Here is a 16,063-nt window from a genome sequence, read left to right as displayed (position 1 = left end):
AATTGTTCTCGATAGCATAAAGGTCTTATAAAATAGTCTGTTGTTATGGGGCACCTGGGTGGCTCAGTAGGTTGAGCATGTGACTCTTGATTTTGGCTCAGGTCACGATCCCAGGGTTGTGGGATTGTGTCCGGCTCTGAGCTGAGCGTGGACTCTGCTTGAGATATTTTCTCTCTCTCTCTCTTTCTCTCTCTCTCTCTCATTAAAAAACAACAACAACAACATTCAGGTGTTACAAACATTTTGAAACATTTTGAGAGCAAGGCACAGATTCAACAGGCACAGATTCAAGGCACAGCTCTTCCTTAGAAATTTTAGGTAAGACAAAAGGGGAAGAAGATTACACACTGGCTATATAAAAGAAAATCAAATTGATGTAGTAGAATCTGGGCGTTTCAATGGAAGGAATCGGCTTTAAATGTTCAGTGTTGATAAAGCATTTCCTGAGAGCTACAGATGTTTTCTAAAAATCCTAAGAGCAACCTGAACACAGAATGGATCTTCTCACTCAGTGAAGTTGGTGTCACTCGAGCTGAGATCAGAAGGGAGTCATCATCACTGGTTAGCATGTTGGCAAATTCATCTACTGACCAGCTCTGTGCAAGTGCCCAGAACGTGCACATTAGCAACTGCCATCTGGGGAAAGGTTTCACCCTGTACTATGGAGTGAGCCCTGGAGCTGGGGTGGCAGGGGTGGCTGAGGTCTGGCTGAGGTCCCTGGGGAGGGATGGAGCAAAGGGATCTTACTGGGACACCTCCGCGATGTGCTTGTGGCGCAGCGCTATCCAGAGGTCATCATCCTCGTCCAGGAGCACTTCCTTCACCCGGGCCTCTCCAATGCCGCTGGTCTCGTACCTAGAGAGGATATGTCCCCACAAAATGTACCCAATTCCCTCTGATTTGTAACAGATAAGAGCTCATAGTCCTCAGCAGACAGATGTCACACGGAGGATTTTACCACAGGCCCCCTGACCATCCGATGGGGCACGGTCCGTATCAGGTCTGCTGCATCAGCACTGACACGGTGCAGTTTCTCGGGAAGGTAGAGACCCAGAGTTCTAATCAAAGGCAGTGGACTTGAAGCTGTTTTAAAATCTTCAGGGTTAGCGAGTACGTGCTCAAGTTAGGTTAAAGGTGGGTTCAGAACGACTCGTAAGGGAAAAGCAAAGATCACGTTTACTCCTCCCTGGGAAGGACTGGGATACCATCCGCAAATGTGGGGTACCTAAATTTTCAGTTTTAAAATCAGCTGCCTGCAACAGGTCCTCAGCGTATTTTTACATGTGAAATCACGAACATCTAAAGGAAAGCAAGAATTACAGGCACCAACGGGGAAGAAAACTGAGATTCAGTCATATTTTTAGAACCTTCATTTTGAAACCACTACCTTTATGATTAAAATATGTTATAAAATAAAGGATAAAATAAAAGACATGAAAATAATACAGTCTGTTTCCAAAAAAACAAATACTCGTTTTTAGAAATTAAGTTTCGGATGACTATTACCAAGAAAAATGTTTATTATAATGAAGAAAACAGCTCTTCTACAAATAAAGGTCAGTAAGAAACTTCTGGTGACATATTTTATCATCATCATATTTCACGATCTATAACTAAGAAGTCTGAACCCTGAATAAGATATGCATCCGTTTGCATGCACAGACATAGACACACACACGCACACACACACACGCGCACACCAACATATCAACACCTCCAAGCAGGCTCTGAGCTGAGGTGATGTGAGCCGTGAACTAAAGTTCTAAAGCTCTTGTTCCCCCACAAGGGGCACCAGTTCCTGGCTGCTAATGCCAAGTGGACTTGGGGAACCCACAGAAAAGCTTGCAGGCTTATTAGCAAGACCGTATCAACATACCCGCATTCCCTAGGATGAAAGAGGTGCGTTTGGTTTGTCTGCAAAGCCACACTGGGTGTGTACACTTACTTGTATACATCATTTTCAATGGGCAGCAGGTCGTAACTCATAGCCTGAAAGGTCAATTCATGAAGCACGGGGGAGCTGGGGTCAAAGCCGCGGTCCAGGATCAGGAGCTGGGAGCGCGCCTTGTCTGGGCCCTGGAAGGATGGACACAGGGGAAGACTTTCACAAGCCACCCGTACAACTCCAGCCTCTCCCACTGGCGTGGCTGTCCCCCCTGTAAAAGCAGCCCCAGGAAGTGAACTCTGAGATAAAACCTACTAAAATAGCACTGACTAGTCCATTTGCTGCTTGACGAGAACACCAGTCACACCATGCAAAAATCCAATGTGTCTATCTCATAATGAGCATGCTTTCAAGCAGGTCCAAAACTGTGGCTGGGCTCCAAGGTGAGCTTATGAAAGAGAGTACCATCTGGGTTCGGGTACAAATAGGGTGCCCCACCATCCAGTCGGCCTGGGACCAAGGGGGTTCCCAGGACCTGGGATTTGCAGTGATGGAACAGCTCTGTCTGGATTGCTGTGGTGGTTCTATGAATCTACACATGTGATATAATTGCACAGAACTGAACACACGTGCGAGCACGTGTACAAACTAGTGAAGTGGGATTAAGGGCTGGAGATGGTACCGGTGTTGATTTTCCGGTTTGGGTACTGTACTACTGAGGGGGTTCCCAGGACACAGGACCTTCAGTGCTAACACTGGAAAGTCCCAGCAAACAGAAACAGGTTGGTCACCGCGGCTACACTGAGCAAAATCTCTATCATCCTGCCCAAGGGCCTGAGCATCTCCCTGGAGGCCAATGTGCAGGAACAGTGGCACCAGGCACTTTCTGTGAGCAACAGAACCAAGCTGTCCCCAGGAATGCCATACAAACACTATGGTCAATCGGCGAGAGAACCACGTGGACCAAGTCCAGACTTACCTCGCCCATTGTTGGGTCATCGGCTTTGTAGGCGTCGAGCTTGTCCTGGATTAGCTGAGCCAGCAAAGCATTGTCCTTGTATTCCCTGACAAAGGAGGAGTGACATAGGGTGAACTGCCCGTGCACCCAACTGCTGGCACTGACTGCCTCAGGGAGGAAGGCCAAACAGTGTAAGGAGGGTCAAGGGAGACGAGCTTCACCTGAATTGTTCTTCTACACTGAGAATATAGTCATGTATTATGTATATAATTTCAAATGACAAATAAAAAGATTTGCTCAGTGCCTGGAACATAAATGATTTCCTAATTCTTTAAAAACAACAACAACAACAACAACAACTAGGGGTGTCCAGGTGGCTCAGTCGGTTAAGAGTCGGACTCTTTTTTTTTTTTTTTTCCTTTTATCTTTATTTATTTTTGAGACAGGGAGAGACAGAGTGAGAGCAGGGAAGGGACAGAGAGAGAGAGGGAGACACAGAATCTGAAGCAGGCTTCAGTCTCTGATCTGTCAGCACAGAACCTGATGCGGGGTCAAACTCACAAACCATGAGATCATGACCTGAGCTGAAGTGCACCGCTTAACCACCTGAGCCACCCAGGCACCCCTAAGCGTCAGACTCTTGATTTCAGCTCACGCTGGGCTTCGTGCTGACAGAGTGGAGCCTCCTTGGGATTCTCTCTCCCTCTCTCTCTGCTCCTTCCCTACTCATTTGCTCACTCTCAAAATAAATAAACCTAAAAAAAAAAAAAAAAAAAAAAAAAAACAACTATCTAGATGAAAACAGAAGTAATCTTTCCAACTGGCTTCAGAAAAATGACCACCTTTCAACAGAGGGTACCGGCCATCCACCATTTTCCCGTGATCAGCCTGTCCGAGCCTGACCCACCTGATTCTCTCACTTCCCACAATTCAAATTTCCTTTGATCTTGTTTTGTTTTGTTGCAGGGGATACATATTTTTTAAGTTTATTTATTTTAAGAGAGAGAGAGAACACAAGCAAGGGAGGGGCAGAGAGAGAGGGAGAGAGAGAATCCCAAGCAGGCTCTGCCCTGTCAGCACAGAGCCCGACGGGGGGGGGGGGGGGGGGGGGGGGGGGTCGAACCCACGAACTGTGAGATCATGACCTAAGCTGAAATCAAGAGTCTGGTGCTTAACTGACAGAGCCACCAGGCGCCTCTGCTGGCGGAGCCAGAAAGGTACAAGTGAGACCCTGTGGGCCTTTCCCCTTGGCCAGGCCTGACAGCACTTCCTGGGGCCCCTCCCGATTGTACAGAGTGTGGCTGCTGCCACCTGGCCAGGCGCAGCGCTAAAGCAGCTCTGTTCCCAGCCCCATTCCTCCCAAATGAACCCCAAGCTCCCCTTACCCTGTCAGAAGCTATGGCCTAGCCCCCCATTTCTGAACTTCCACAGGCTTTTGTCAGGAAACATCAAGAATAGAGGGAGGTATTCTTCCATGGCTGCACATTCCAGCAGACAAGGAGGCAGGCAGGACAGGGGGCCATGCTGATCCTCAGCACTGCCTGTTCAGGCCCCCCGCTCCTCCTACAGTGGCCACCCCTTCTGGGTCTCCTTGCCTGACTGCTGCTCTCACCCCCACAGCACTGCACTCGCTCCCCTGTGCAAATCCCCCAAAGGTTCCCAGGGAGAACCACTGACCGACACAATCCCAAACCTGGCATCCGGGGCCTCTAGGAGCGGCTTCATCTTGCCCCACTGCCCTACACAGACACTGTGCCAGACTGCCAACCCTCCTCAAACTCATCCTTTGTTTTCCCAACGCCAAACATTTGCGCATCCCAATGGCAAGGGCCAACTGTCTACACAAAATGCCCTGTGCTCCTCATTGGTCTATTGGAATCTGAACCTGCCCTTCAAGACCTAGCCTAAATGTCACCTCTGGTCTCTCAGCTCCAAGGGGTCTCCCCACTTGGGATGCCCTAGCCCTCAGCTTATACTGCCCTCAAGCACTGGTCTTGCAGGGCCGCAGTTTGGGTGTGCACAGCTTACACATACACGTGTTGGTAAGCCTGCTACCTACCCTTCCAGATCAGGGCTCCTAAGGACAGGGACTGTGTGTTCAGGATAAGTACACAGCAGGTAAGTAATACGTGAATGACTTTATAGAATCTGGGGAATATGTCCTTTGGAGAACTGTCCTTGTATTTTATCTTACTCTGGGACACCTTCTGCAAAGATAGTGTTTGTTTTTAAAGGTTGGAAAGAGATGAAAAAAAAAAAAAAACCCCACAGGAAACCCTGTGGTTACACAGGGGTTCAAATTTAGCTATTAAGTAACTGAATATATATATTTCATGACCTTTTCTGTATGCGCTATATTTCACAATAAAATTTAGAGAATATCAAAAACGTTGGAAGAATTATAAATGCAAGAACACTCAAATCTTAACCCTCTTAGGACAACTGCCAGAAGAATCTCAGGGCAAAAGGAAGCTCCTCGCCCAGTGGACACACGAGAGGCCACTGAAGGCAGACTGGCCCGCTGCCTTACCCCCGATACCGCACAGCCGGGTACTCCTTCAGGGTGGCACACAGCGTTGCAATCTGCTCTGCCAGGCGCTCCAGTATAGGGTTCTTCATCTGAGCCTTGTGGGGACTATAGAAGCTCTGGAAAGAGTCAGCAGAGTCCAAGGAATACACCTGAAAAGGAAAAGAAATAAGGGAAAAAAAAAAATACACACACACACACACACACACACACACACACACACACACACACATATATACACATATATATATCATGTTAGCGTGCAAAATGGTGAGCTCTCGGGAGTTTTCTCCAACCTTGGTAGTGAGTCTGTAGAACATGTTTTCATTTATTCTACAAATATGTGCTGGGTGTCTGCTGCAGACCAGGCACTGTGCTAAACACTTGGGAACTATCGGTGACCAAAACATGACTGTCCTCGAGGAGTTTGCAATCTTACAGGAGAAGGCACACAATAAACAATAAACATAATGACAAGTAAATTACATGATATGTGAGAAACTGGTAAGTGTGTGAGAACACAACTCAGCAGGGGAAGAAGTCCTGGGGGACTGGGCAGGGAGGACACCAGGCCTCCTTGAAAAGGTGATGTAGGAGCAAGGGCTTAAAGGAGGTGAGGACCAGTAGGGGGCTTTCACATGGAAGGAACGGCTAATGCCAAGGCTCTGCGGCAGGCATGTCCCCAGACTGTCTGATGAACAATGAGGCCAGAAGAACAGGAGAGGAGGGTAGTGTAAACCCTCATAGGCCATTGTAAGTTTTTATAAAGTAAGGGACAAGCTGGAAATTATCTGTGACTGTGGGCAAATAAAGATTTTTATGGATTGAATAATTTCCTATCCTTATAATAAATATGTTGTATTTTTCTTCTTATTCTAGAAGTTTAACATCTCCTCTTAATTACCTAGCTTATCAGCTATCAGTATTTTCTCAAAGTCTCACTTATATAAACTACCCTGATCTTCTACAAAACCTGAGGTTAAAAACAAATTTATCACTTTTAAAAAATACATGAAATGTAATATTGGTTGAATACACTCTCTGTGTGAGCCCAATCCAGGTGGGCTCACACAGAGAAAAAAAATTCCTGCCTTCAAGCTAGGAACAGGCTTTATGTCAAGCACTAAGGGAAAGACACTGTCTTTAAACGTTCATGCTATACTGGGGCGCCTGGGTGGCTCAGTCGGTTAAGAGACCAATTCTTGATCTCGGCTCTCACAGCTTGTGAGTCTGAGTCCCCGTGTCCGGCTCTGCACTGACAGCACAGAGCCTGCGTGGGATTCTCTCTTCCTCTCTGACCCAGTCCCCACCGCCCATCAAAATAAATAAACTTAAAAAAAAAAAAAGTTCACACTGAATGTTCTCCATCCCTCCTTACTTAAGAATAGGTCACTCTCTGGTGTCTAGAAGCTGATCTATAAAGACGCAATACGCCAGTCATCTTTTACCTTTTGCAAAATGCCTAGGAGTCCTGTTATTTTTGCTTCTTGTTTGCCGGGAGAAGACACGTTAACCAATCTTGCAAAACTAACATAAAAAGTTTGTGTACTCGCTCACAATCAGCTTCACCTTTTCTAGCTTAACAATTTTCCCAAGGGGAGAGGTTCGTGGCGGCGCTCTGGCATCTGAAGTGTTAACAGCCAATGACGAAGGCTCCCATCTGCTCCTCCAGCAGAGTGTGAGCGGAGGTTATCTCTGCAAAAACCAGTCTCCTGTGCAGCAGATGGGTGTTGTCTGATCCCTTCCCCTGCTCTCCTTCCCTGCTCATTTTGGACTGGCTACCTTTTGGGTATTCAAGGAGTCAGCCAGCAGGAGTGAACGCTGCGAGCAAGGATGAAATGCATACAAAGAAAGGTGTGAGGGCTGACAAAAAAAAAAGTCAGAAATAACCGGAGAGTAAGATGAGGGCATCGGGCAGACCCCTGAGGAACTCTGCTCCCATTCCATCAACATCCACTTATGCACGTCATTCGGCAATTCTGAATACACAATCTTCCTCCCCACCTCTCCTCACTACACACACCCCTCTCAGGATTTGCCAGGGTTCCCGATTGAGCAGCGAGGATCCAGATTTTCCATGCACACCCCACTCAGCCTCACCTGGGACTCATAGGGGAGAAATGCAATGTTGATTTCCGTCAGAGTCTTGATGACTTTGGCTGCTCGTGATTTCACCAGCTCATTAAACAGGGCATCTGGACAAGCTGCAAGAATATGACAAAAGACAGCAGGCTTTCCTGTCCGCTTGCTGCTTCATTTCAGCAGTTGCACACGTCTGGTGGGGTTTTTATTTTATTAGGATTTCAAGAAGGCAACTGGAACGTTCGTCCCATCCTAAGATATCCACTAACTATAAGGTATAAAGGGAACGTAAAGCCACCTAAAAGGCCCTCCACATATAACAGAGAAACAAATGGCAGTAAGATTGAGATTTGAGAGCTAATAAACTACTTTCTGATATCAGGGAAAGGAAAAAAAACCCCGTAAGAGATTAAGAAGGGGATAAGAAAGGGGCCTATGATACGAACAAACACCACACATCTGACATGTTAATGAAAAATATAAGGAAGAAAATTGAAACCGGCGGGAAAGGCAGTACAGGCAGTTCTCCTGGACCCTTGAAGGAACTCAGCCGCACACGAGACCCACCTGTGGGGAAACCAGGACTGCCAAGGGCTCTCCCGAGCCAAACATATGGCTTCGGATTCCCAGAAATGCTTTTTTGGTTTATTATTACTAATGTCACGCTCCTGCTCTGTATTTCACCCGAATTCAGATAGTAAACAATTATTCTTTCGTAAAAACCCTTCCTCCTTTTCTCAGTGGCGAGTTCTGTGGGACTTTCCCTAAAGAGAGGAACGGAGGGTGCACTGTTGTTGCTGAACTCATGAGCTAGCCAGCTCGGCCACCCCTCTCTTTGCTATTAACAAAGAGTGACCAAGACGCTTCTGCATGAGGCTCCCTGTGCAAAAAACCCCCACAAAGTAAGAAAATGAATCCCAGGATGATGACGCAGGTTCTGTCTGCTACAATCACCACTGGATTGGGTGGTGATTGGACTATCTTTGTAGCTGAAAACCTGATGGAAATACACTACAGTTTACGGTGATATCTGGAAGTCTATACAGTGAAACATCAAAGCTAGCATTGGACATTTCTTCTCAGCACTCAGCCCTCTAGTCCTTAGAAGAGGTGCTATTTTTCATCAGGAAGGACGGCATGACTGAGTAGGTTTGTATCTGCGTGTGTTTATTTTTCTCTCTTAGGCAATTTATCTTCTGAAGAGAAAATAAAAGATCAGGAGAAACGTGGCAAGAACCATTTCTTCCCTATTGACCAGCCTTGCTGTGCAGAGACGCTAACCTGGAAGGACAGGGGTGGGAACTGCCAGCCCTACTTACAGTCAGTGAAGAAGACGTGAGCAGCCCGGTACTTAGCGGTCGGTGGGTCCTTAAAGTCACTGATGAGAGAGTGGACAGACTGTAGAGGGGGGAGAAAAGGAAGGAACTGAATCCAATTCTGCCAGCAAATGTGGACCTATATCTGAACTGGGTTAAATCCAAGCTGCCTGGACAAAACAGCAGGGGATTTTTTTAATGCAGAATTCATGTTTGGCCATAACAGAATTCTGAAGCCTTAAAAGTAGGACTGTTTCAGAGTTTAGATGAACAAAATCCTCCTTAGCTCATTCCAGAAGACCGCATCAGTTCTTTGGAGCCACTATAACTTGGGTTCCTGAGAAGATATTCACAAAAGAGGAAAGTGGTCAAAAACCTTCCAGGAAACTCACATTGATGAAGTGCTGGCAATTTAGTTGCATCTGCAAAAACTCAGCTGTAAGCCAGTTTTCAAAAGTGAAAAGAAAGGAATGGAAAACTGGCAGGAATTTATACAGATTAAGAGACCTAAGGCAACTATCAAACAAAAGCAAGGAGGTGAATCTTGTCTGGACACCGGTTTGAACCAATCCCCCCTAAAATGATAAGACAGGTCAATTTTGCCATAACCTGGATACTGACAAAACAGACCCAAAATTATAGAATGCCAGAGTTGCGGACGTGAGTCACTACTCAGACACAGAGGGTCTCCTCCCCGGAGAGGGAGTGCATGAGGGGGAAACTGGAGAGACCCGGACCCAGCCTTCTGGACAGCAGCTGTGTTTGAGAGAGCTTAATGCACCCCGACTGCACACTGTACCCCTCCTTCCGTGTCTGTGGACTGCACGCTTAATCAGAGCAGTGTGTTAAATGCGCGCTTAACCTAGAAATGTCAGATGCTCTGCACCAAGCCAGCACGTGCAACCTTAGCCAAAGCTCTTCTGGGGGCGGGACTTACCTTCTCAGACGGAGTGATGAGATACACAGCCTCCAGGCTGGGCAGCGGCTCTCTGCGCTTGTTGATGTCTTCCACAACTAGACAACAAACAGCAGCCCACAGTCAGTAAGAAAACATAAGCGGTGACCATAAAACTAGAAACAATCTAGACAGGCCACCTTCAGACTGCTGCAGGTAAAAAGCTATGGGGTGTGGGGTGGGAATCATTTGCCCCTTCCCTGCAGGGACCACATTCCACGGTCTCACAAGGCTCGAGATGTTAGAAAACCTGGAATTTTATCACACTAAGTATCTCCCATTTCAGTTTAAGTAACGTCTTTGATCTCTTGATTAAAAATGGAAAATCCTTGGGGCGCCTGGGTGGCTCAGTAGTCGGGTAAGCGTCCAACTTCAGCTCAGGTCATGATCTCGTGATCTGTGAGTTTGAGCACTGCATTAGGCTCTGTGCCGACAGCTCAGGGCCTGGAGCCTGCTCCAGAGTCTGTGTCTCCTTCCCTCTCTGTCCCTCCCCTGCTCGTGCTGTGTCTCTTTCTGTCTCTCAAAAATGAATAAATGTTTGGGGTACCTGGATGGCTTAGTCAGTTAAGTGACCTGACTTCGGTTCAGGTCATGATCTCACTGCTTGTGAGTTTGAGCCCTGCATCAGGATCTGGGCCAACAGCTCAGAGCCTGGAGCCCACCTCGAATTCTATGTCTCCCTCTCTCTCTGCCCCTCCCCCGCTCATTCTCTCTCTCCCTCTCTCTCAAATAAACATAAAAAGTTTCATTAAAAAAATGAATAAATGTTAAATTTTTTTTTTAATTAAAAAAATTTTTTAGGGGGTGCCTGGGTGGTTCAGTTGGTTAAGCCTCTGACTTCAGCTCAGGCCATGGTCTCACAGTTTGTGGGTTCGAGCCCCGCTTCAGGCTCTGTGCTGGTAGCTCAGAACCTGGAGCCTGCTTTGGATTCTGTGTCTCCCTCTCTCTCTGCCGTTCCCTGACTTGTGCTCTCTCTCAAAAATAAAAAAATTTTTTTTTAATTTTTAATGGAAAATCCTACCTCATTCTGCCTCTTCATTTTTTTTTCTCATCTGTCCTAAATAATCCCAATTCCTTTAGAATTTCCAGGTTGAGTTTATCAACAATTGGGTAGCTTCCATCATTTTCTTTTGTATATCGCATGAAGATATTCTAAACATGCCGTCTACATACTACTGTGCTTCTCAAAGGTTAAATATTATATTTTGTTAAACCATGGGCATTTGGTTTGTTTCTTTTATTTATGTCAGCTACTTCACCTGGAAAGAAGAGCTTCTGGGATAATCCTCATCTTACCAGCCACCTGATAAAGCTTAAGACGTGCCACCTCACTGTACTGTCTTCTAGCGAAGAGAGAACGGCACAATCACTTGGTGCTATCTTCCCATGCAGATGGTTTAAGCAAATAAAAGCATCACTGTAGGATGATACCTTGTAACATTTATAAAGACTTTTCAAATATTGTGATCATCCAAAGATATTTGAACATCCAAATAATGTCCAAATACCAAAATCCTTCAACCATCGACTTTACCAGTGGCTGCAGACTTCTGAACTTCATAGGCCCATAATACTTCACCCCCAGACGTTTTGGGGGTTCAGTGCAGGACTGCTAACTTCAATTCTGCCAAGTAAGGACCTTTTTTAGAACCCACGTTTGAGGGTAGGGAAAAGTCTGTGTGCAGTAGGGAGAGAGCTGAACCCTCATCTACCACAGGAAGCCAACAGATAACATCCACCATCGATGAATCTGAAGATAACAGTGTAGGTTTCCATCTAGAAATATCAAAAGAATAACCAGAAGAAAGAGTAGACCCTGAGGGAGAAGAGAGTGGGGCAGGGTGCTGCTGCTTGTTCATTAGAAGCTCCTTAGCTCCATCTGGCTTTTCCTCCCCTTAACTTTCGCTTCGGTAGAGAAAAAAATAGCTTTAAAAATTCAATGAAGAAAATAACTTTGGGGTGCCTGGGTGGCTCAATTAGTTAAGCATCTCACTTTGGCTCAGGTCATGATCTTGTGTGAGTTCAAGCCCTGCATCGGGCTCTGTGCTGACAGCTCAGAGCCTGGAGCCTGCTTCGGATTCTGCCTCCCTCTCCCTCTGCCCCTCCCTCTCTTGTGCTATGTCTCTGTCTCTCAAAAATAAATAAACATTAAAAAAATTTTTAAAAAATAGCTTTGCAAGCTCAAAACAGGGGCAATGCCTGGTCTTAGATCACTGAATGACAAAAAGTCACATTAAAAGCTATGTATTCTCATTTATAGGACTATGTTTCTGATGACAGATTACCTGGATTTGGAAAAAGTTTTTAAAAATGAAGGACTCACAAGGTGTGATTATACCTCCCCAAATTATTACATTAGGTATGCATATGTATATATTTCACTTACATTTAATCAATAAGAAAGTCCACAATATATTATTACCATAATTTCACAATTTGAAAATATTTTAACACCAAATAATAGGAACAACATAATCTTAGAATAAAGGACAAACCTTTGAATGAAATTCATTTAGCTTAACGAAATCTCAACCCTTTTAGTTTTTCCTCCCGTAATTGTGATTTGGTAATAATTTTGACAAAGACCAGCAACAGTCTGTGAGCCACACATCTCCAAGGAAAAAAACTAGGAAATGCATTGAAACAGATGTATTATTAAAACAGGTGTGTTCCATCCAACATTTTTTTTTTTTTTTACAGGAAAAACAAGTTAACTTCCTTGTTTGAAACAATAGCTCGGAAGAGAATGCTTTTCAATCAATGCTGTTTCAAAGATTAAAACCATGATCCCTTTTGGAGTGCCTCGGTGGCTCAGTCAGTTAAGTGTCCGACTTTAGCTCAGGTCATGATCTCGCAGTTCGTGGGTTCGAGCCCTGCATCGGGCTCTGTCCAGCTCAGAGCCTGGAGCCTGCTTCAGATTCTGTGTCTCCCTCTCTCTCTGCCCCTGCCCTGCTTACACTCTGTCTCTCTCTCTCTCCTTCAAAACTAAATAAACATTAGGGGCGCCCGGGTGGCTCAGTCGGTTGGGCGTCCGACTTCCGCTCAGGTCATGATCTCGCAGCTCATGAGTTTGAGCCCCACGCTGGGCTCTGTGCTGACAGCTTGGACCCTGGAGCCTGCTTCAGATTCTGTGTCTCCCTCTCTCTGCTCCTCCCCCACTCTTTTTCTCTGTCTCAAAAATAAACATTAAATAAATAAATAAATAAATAAATAAACATTAAAAAAAATTTTTTTAAAGCCTATTTGTTGTGAAACTGTAACACACATTCCAAAGAGTGAATAAAACATAAACATACAAATAATTACAGGCACCTCCGTGGGTCACCACTCTGTGGGTGAGGTACCTGGGTGCCTCAGTGGGTTAAGTAACGGACTCTTGATTTTGGCTAAGGTCATGATCTCGTGGTTAGTGGCTTCGAGCCCCGAATTGGGCTCCATGCTGACATGCTGAAACTGTTTGGAATTCTCTTCCTCCCTCTCTCTCTGCCCCTCCCGTGCACTCTGTCTCTCTCTCTCAACATAAATAAGCCAACTTAAAACAAAAAAAAGTAAAGGCCTGCATAAGCGTCACCTCAGTTAGGAAACAGAACTGGCCAGCACTCACAGAAATGCACTTGCTACGTGCTCACTCCCCTCCTTCCAAAGGGAAGCACCATCCTGACTTGAATGTGACCATGTCTCTTCATGGTTTTACCATGTACACTGCATTTCGAAACAGCATAGCTTAGTTCTGCCTAGTTTTGAACTTTATGTAAATTGAAGCACACTGTAAATATTGTTTCTTCCGCTCAACATTACTTACTAGATCTATGCATGTGCTTGTGAGCAGTCAGAGTTCATTCATTCTCGTTGCTATATAGTATTCTGCTATGTGACTATACCATAACTTATTTAACCATCCTACTCTTCATGGGTGTTTTAGTTGTTTCCAATCTGGGGCTATGTTAACAATGCTCTGTGAACATCCGTGCACGTGCATTCTGGGCACACAAGCCTGAGGTTGTCGAGGACACACGTCTAACCATCTGGCTTGCAGAGCACACGCACTTCAATTCTACCAGACGCTGTCTGTGTTTTTCAAAGGAACTGCATCAGTGGACACCTCGTCATATAGGAGTTCCTATTTTTCTACATCTTATCTGTCACTTAGAAGTATCAGAATTTTAATATTCCAATCTGATGAGTGTATAGCAAGATCTCATTCTGGTTTTAACCAACTAATGTGGGCGGGCAATTTCTCATGTATTTATTGGCCATTTGGATTTCTTCTGTTAGGTGCCTGTTTGGGTCTTTTGTGCGTTGTTTCCATTGGTGGCCTGCCTTTTCCCCCCTTGATTTAACCTTCCTTTCGGCATCCTTTACCGGATATTTAATGATCATCTAGTACTGCATCCGCTGCTAGGAATTTAGTGATGAACAAGAAAGCCTTGGGTCTCTCTCAAGAATCTGCAGTCTTACTACGCATGTTGTTGGAAGAATCTGAAGTCAAGTGAGCTAATAACAAACAGGGAGGAGGAAAGCTTGCCGCAAGGAGAAGGCCTGACCGTCACTCAAGGACAGAGAGAGCTGCACTCACTTGTTATCCCCTCGGTCATGATGTCTGTCATCTTACAGCAGGAGGACAACATCCTCATGCTCAGCTGATCGACCACCAGCACCTGGAAGCAGAAAGAACAGCTTACAGCCTACATGGGACCTGCTACGATTCTCTCATCAGCTTACGATGTCAGACTTCAAAAAGCGCCCCAGAAATACAGAATATTAAGTTATAAATATTTCTGATGGGCCAGAAGTTTGCTGAGATACATGCTAGCTTTTATCTCCCACACCACACCCAGACCTAACCTTCTAGGAGTTAGAGTTTGTTCTCGGTAACTTGACTTAATTGTATCAACTTAAAAAAATTAAGGTTTTTCCATGATAAAGAAAATGACTATTCATAGGAAAGCAAGAAAGCAGGCAAGAAAGACTGACTCATCTACAGCACCCACACTCAGAGAAACCTGTATTGGAGATTATTTTTTAACAAGGAGAAGGAACACCCGTGCTACATAAATGGCATGGAAGGTGAGGCCTTTGTTGTCAACATCATTGGGATGTACCGGCAGGGGTGCTGTCTGGGAGCATACTCTACCTCAGTCCACACTGGGAGAACGAGAACATACCAGGCTTGGTCTGAAAGCTTCATCCCTGCAATTCGTCAGCTAACTTCCCATCTCCATTCAGCCCACAGTTGAAAGAAGAAGCTGGGATCTAAAATAAGGCTACTTCTCTTCCTCTTTAATGATACAAACTGAGGTAACAGGAGCCAGACACAATGTGGAGCGGAAAGCTCTAAGAACCAATTAGTTTTCACTTTGAGTCAACTTTCTCAAGATCAAAGTTCACCAGTCCATAAATCTATTCCTGATGGGAAGGGTAAGAGAGAAAGAGGACATGTATAAAGAGTTCCTGCCAGATGGCCTCCACCCTGGGTGATAAGGATGAGATGTGCTGGCTAAAACAGAATCTCACAGGGCTGAAGAGGAGACCAAAATCCTTCTGTACCAAGCAGCTCTGTCGTTCCTGGACCAAGTGAACTTGAAAATGTGTGGGCTCCTGACTGTGGGACGACTTAGGGGCAAGAATGATTGGCATAAATCCTCCAAAGACACACAGGGAAATTCAAGTAAAACTGCATGTTCCCCTGGCCAGCATAATGCCCAATCTCAGACAACCAAGGGACTTTCAGAACGGAGCACAGCACACTTTCCCACTTGAATCACCCACTCCGGTAACTGAGGATGTAATCAATCTGACTGGCTTAAGCATTTGCCTCCAGCATTTCTCTCACTGTTCTATGAATAAACAAGCTTCCTTTTTTGGTCTTATGTAGTTACAGATAAACGGGGATGGACCAGTTGTCTGGGCTCCATGCAGATGCTTCAGGGCCACCAGAGGGGCTTCCTTCTTTCTCACCCATAGCAAGTAGAATAATTTCACCTTCTTCTGCTTTATAGAAGGGGTGCTGGGTTAAGATTTTGTTTGAATAAAAGAACTCCTCTGGTAAGTGTCCCACCAGGTGATCTTTAAGAGAAGCTTATGGCCAGATTTCTTAACCAGGACTACATAATAATGAGGCACAGTGGATCACCTTTTTCTGTACTCTCTGGACACAGCAAAGTCTTTGATTTCCTACTTATATACCTTTCCTCCAACTCCACTTTCTTAAACCTTCACCATTCTTCTATTTTCACATGAATGTCAAGGCCATTAATTGTGCTTCTTCTACTTACCTTCCACTCCCCCTTCTTCTTTACCTTCTTTATCACATCATGCATGATCTCTAAAAAAGGAGAGA

General features: G+C 45.3%; 1 protein-coding gene across 3 annotated transcripts in view; it reads right to left on the bottom strand.

Moving 5' to 3' along the window:
• Window positions 1–16,063, bottom strand: part of STXBP1 (syntaxin binding protein 1) — a 74,171-nt gene that overhangs the window by 21,698 nt on the left and 36,410 nt on the right. For all 3 annotated transcript variants that reach the window (XM_011288419.3, XM_019816566.2, XM_011288421.3), the window contains exons 2-10: window positions 15,999–16,048; window positions 14,300–14,381; window positions 9,706–9,782; window positions 8,772–8,850; window positions 7,471–7,574; window positions 5,374–5,522; window positions 2,865–2,949; window positions 1,946–2,076; window positions 748–855 (exon numbers count right to left, since the gene is read on the bottom strand). In XM_011288419.3, the coding sequence (XP_011286721.1) occupies window positions 748–855; window positions 1,946–2,076; window positions 2,865–2,949; window positions 5,374–5,522; window positions 7,471–7,574; window positions 8,772–8,850; window positions 9,706–9,782; window positions 14,300–14,381; window positions 15,999–16,048 (865 nt within the window). The remainder of the gene's footprint in view (window positions 1–747; window positions 856–1,945; window positions 2,077–2,864; window positions 2,950–5,373; window positions 5,523–7,470; window positions 7,575–8,771; window positions 8,851–9,705; window positions 9,783–14,299; window positions 14,382–15,998; window positions 16,049–16,063) is intronic.

Source organism: Felis catus, chromosome D4 (assembly GCF_018350175.1).
Source record: "Felis catus isolate Fca126 chromosome D4, F.catus_Fca126_mat1.0, whole genome shotgun sequence".
Lineage (NCBI taxonomy): Eukaryota > Metazoa > Chordata > Mammalia > Carnivora > Felidae > Felis > Felis catus.
This window is presented reverse-complemented; position numbering and strand designations above follow the sequence as displayed.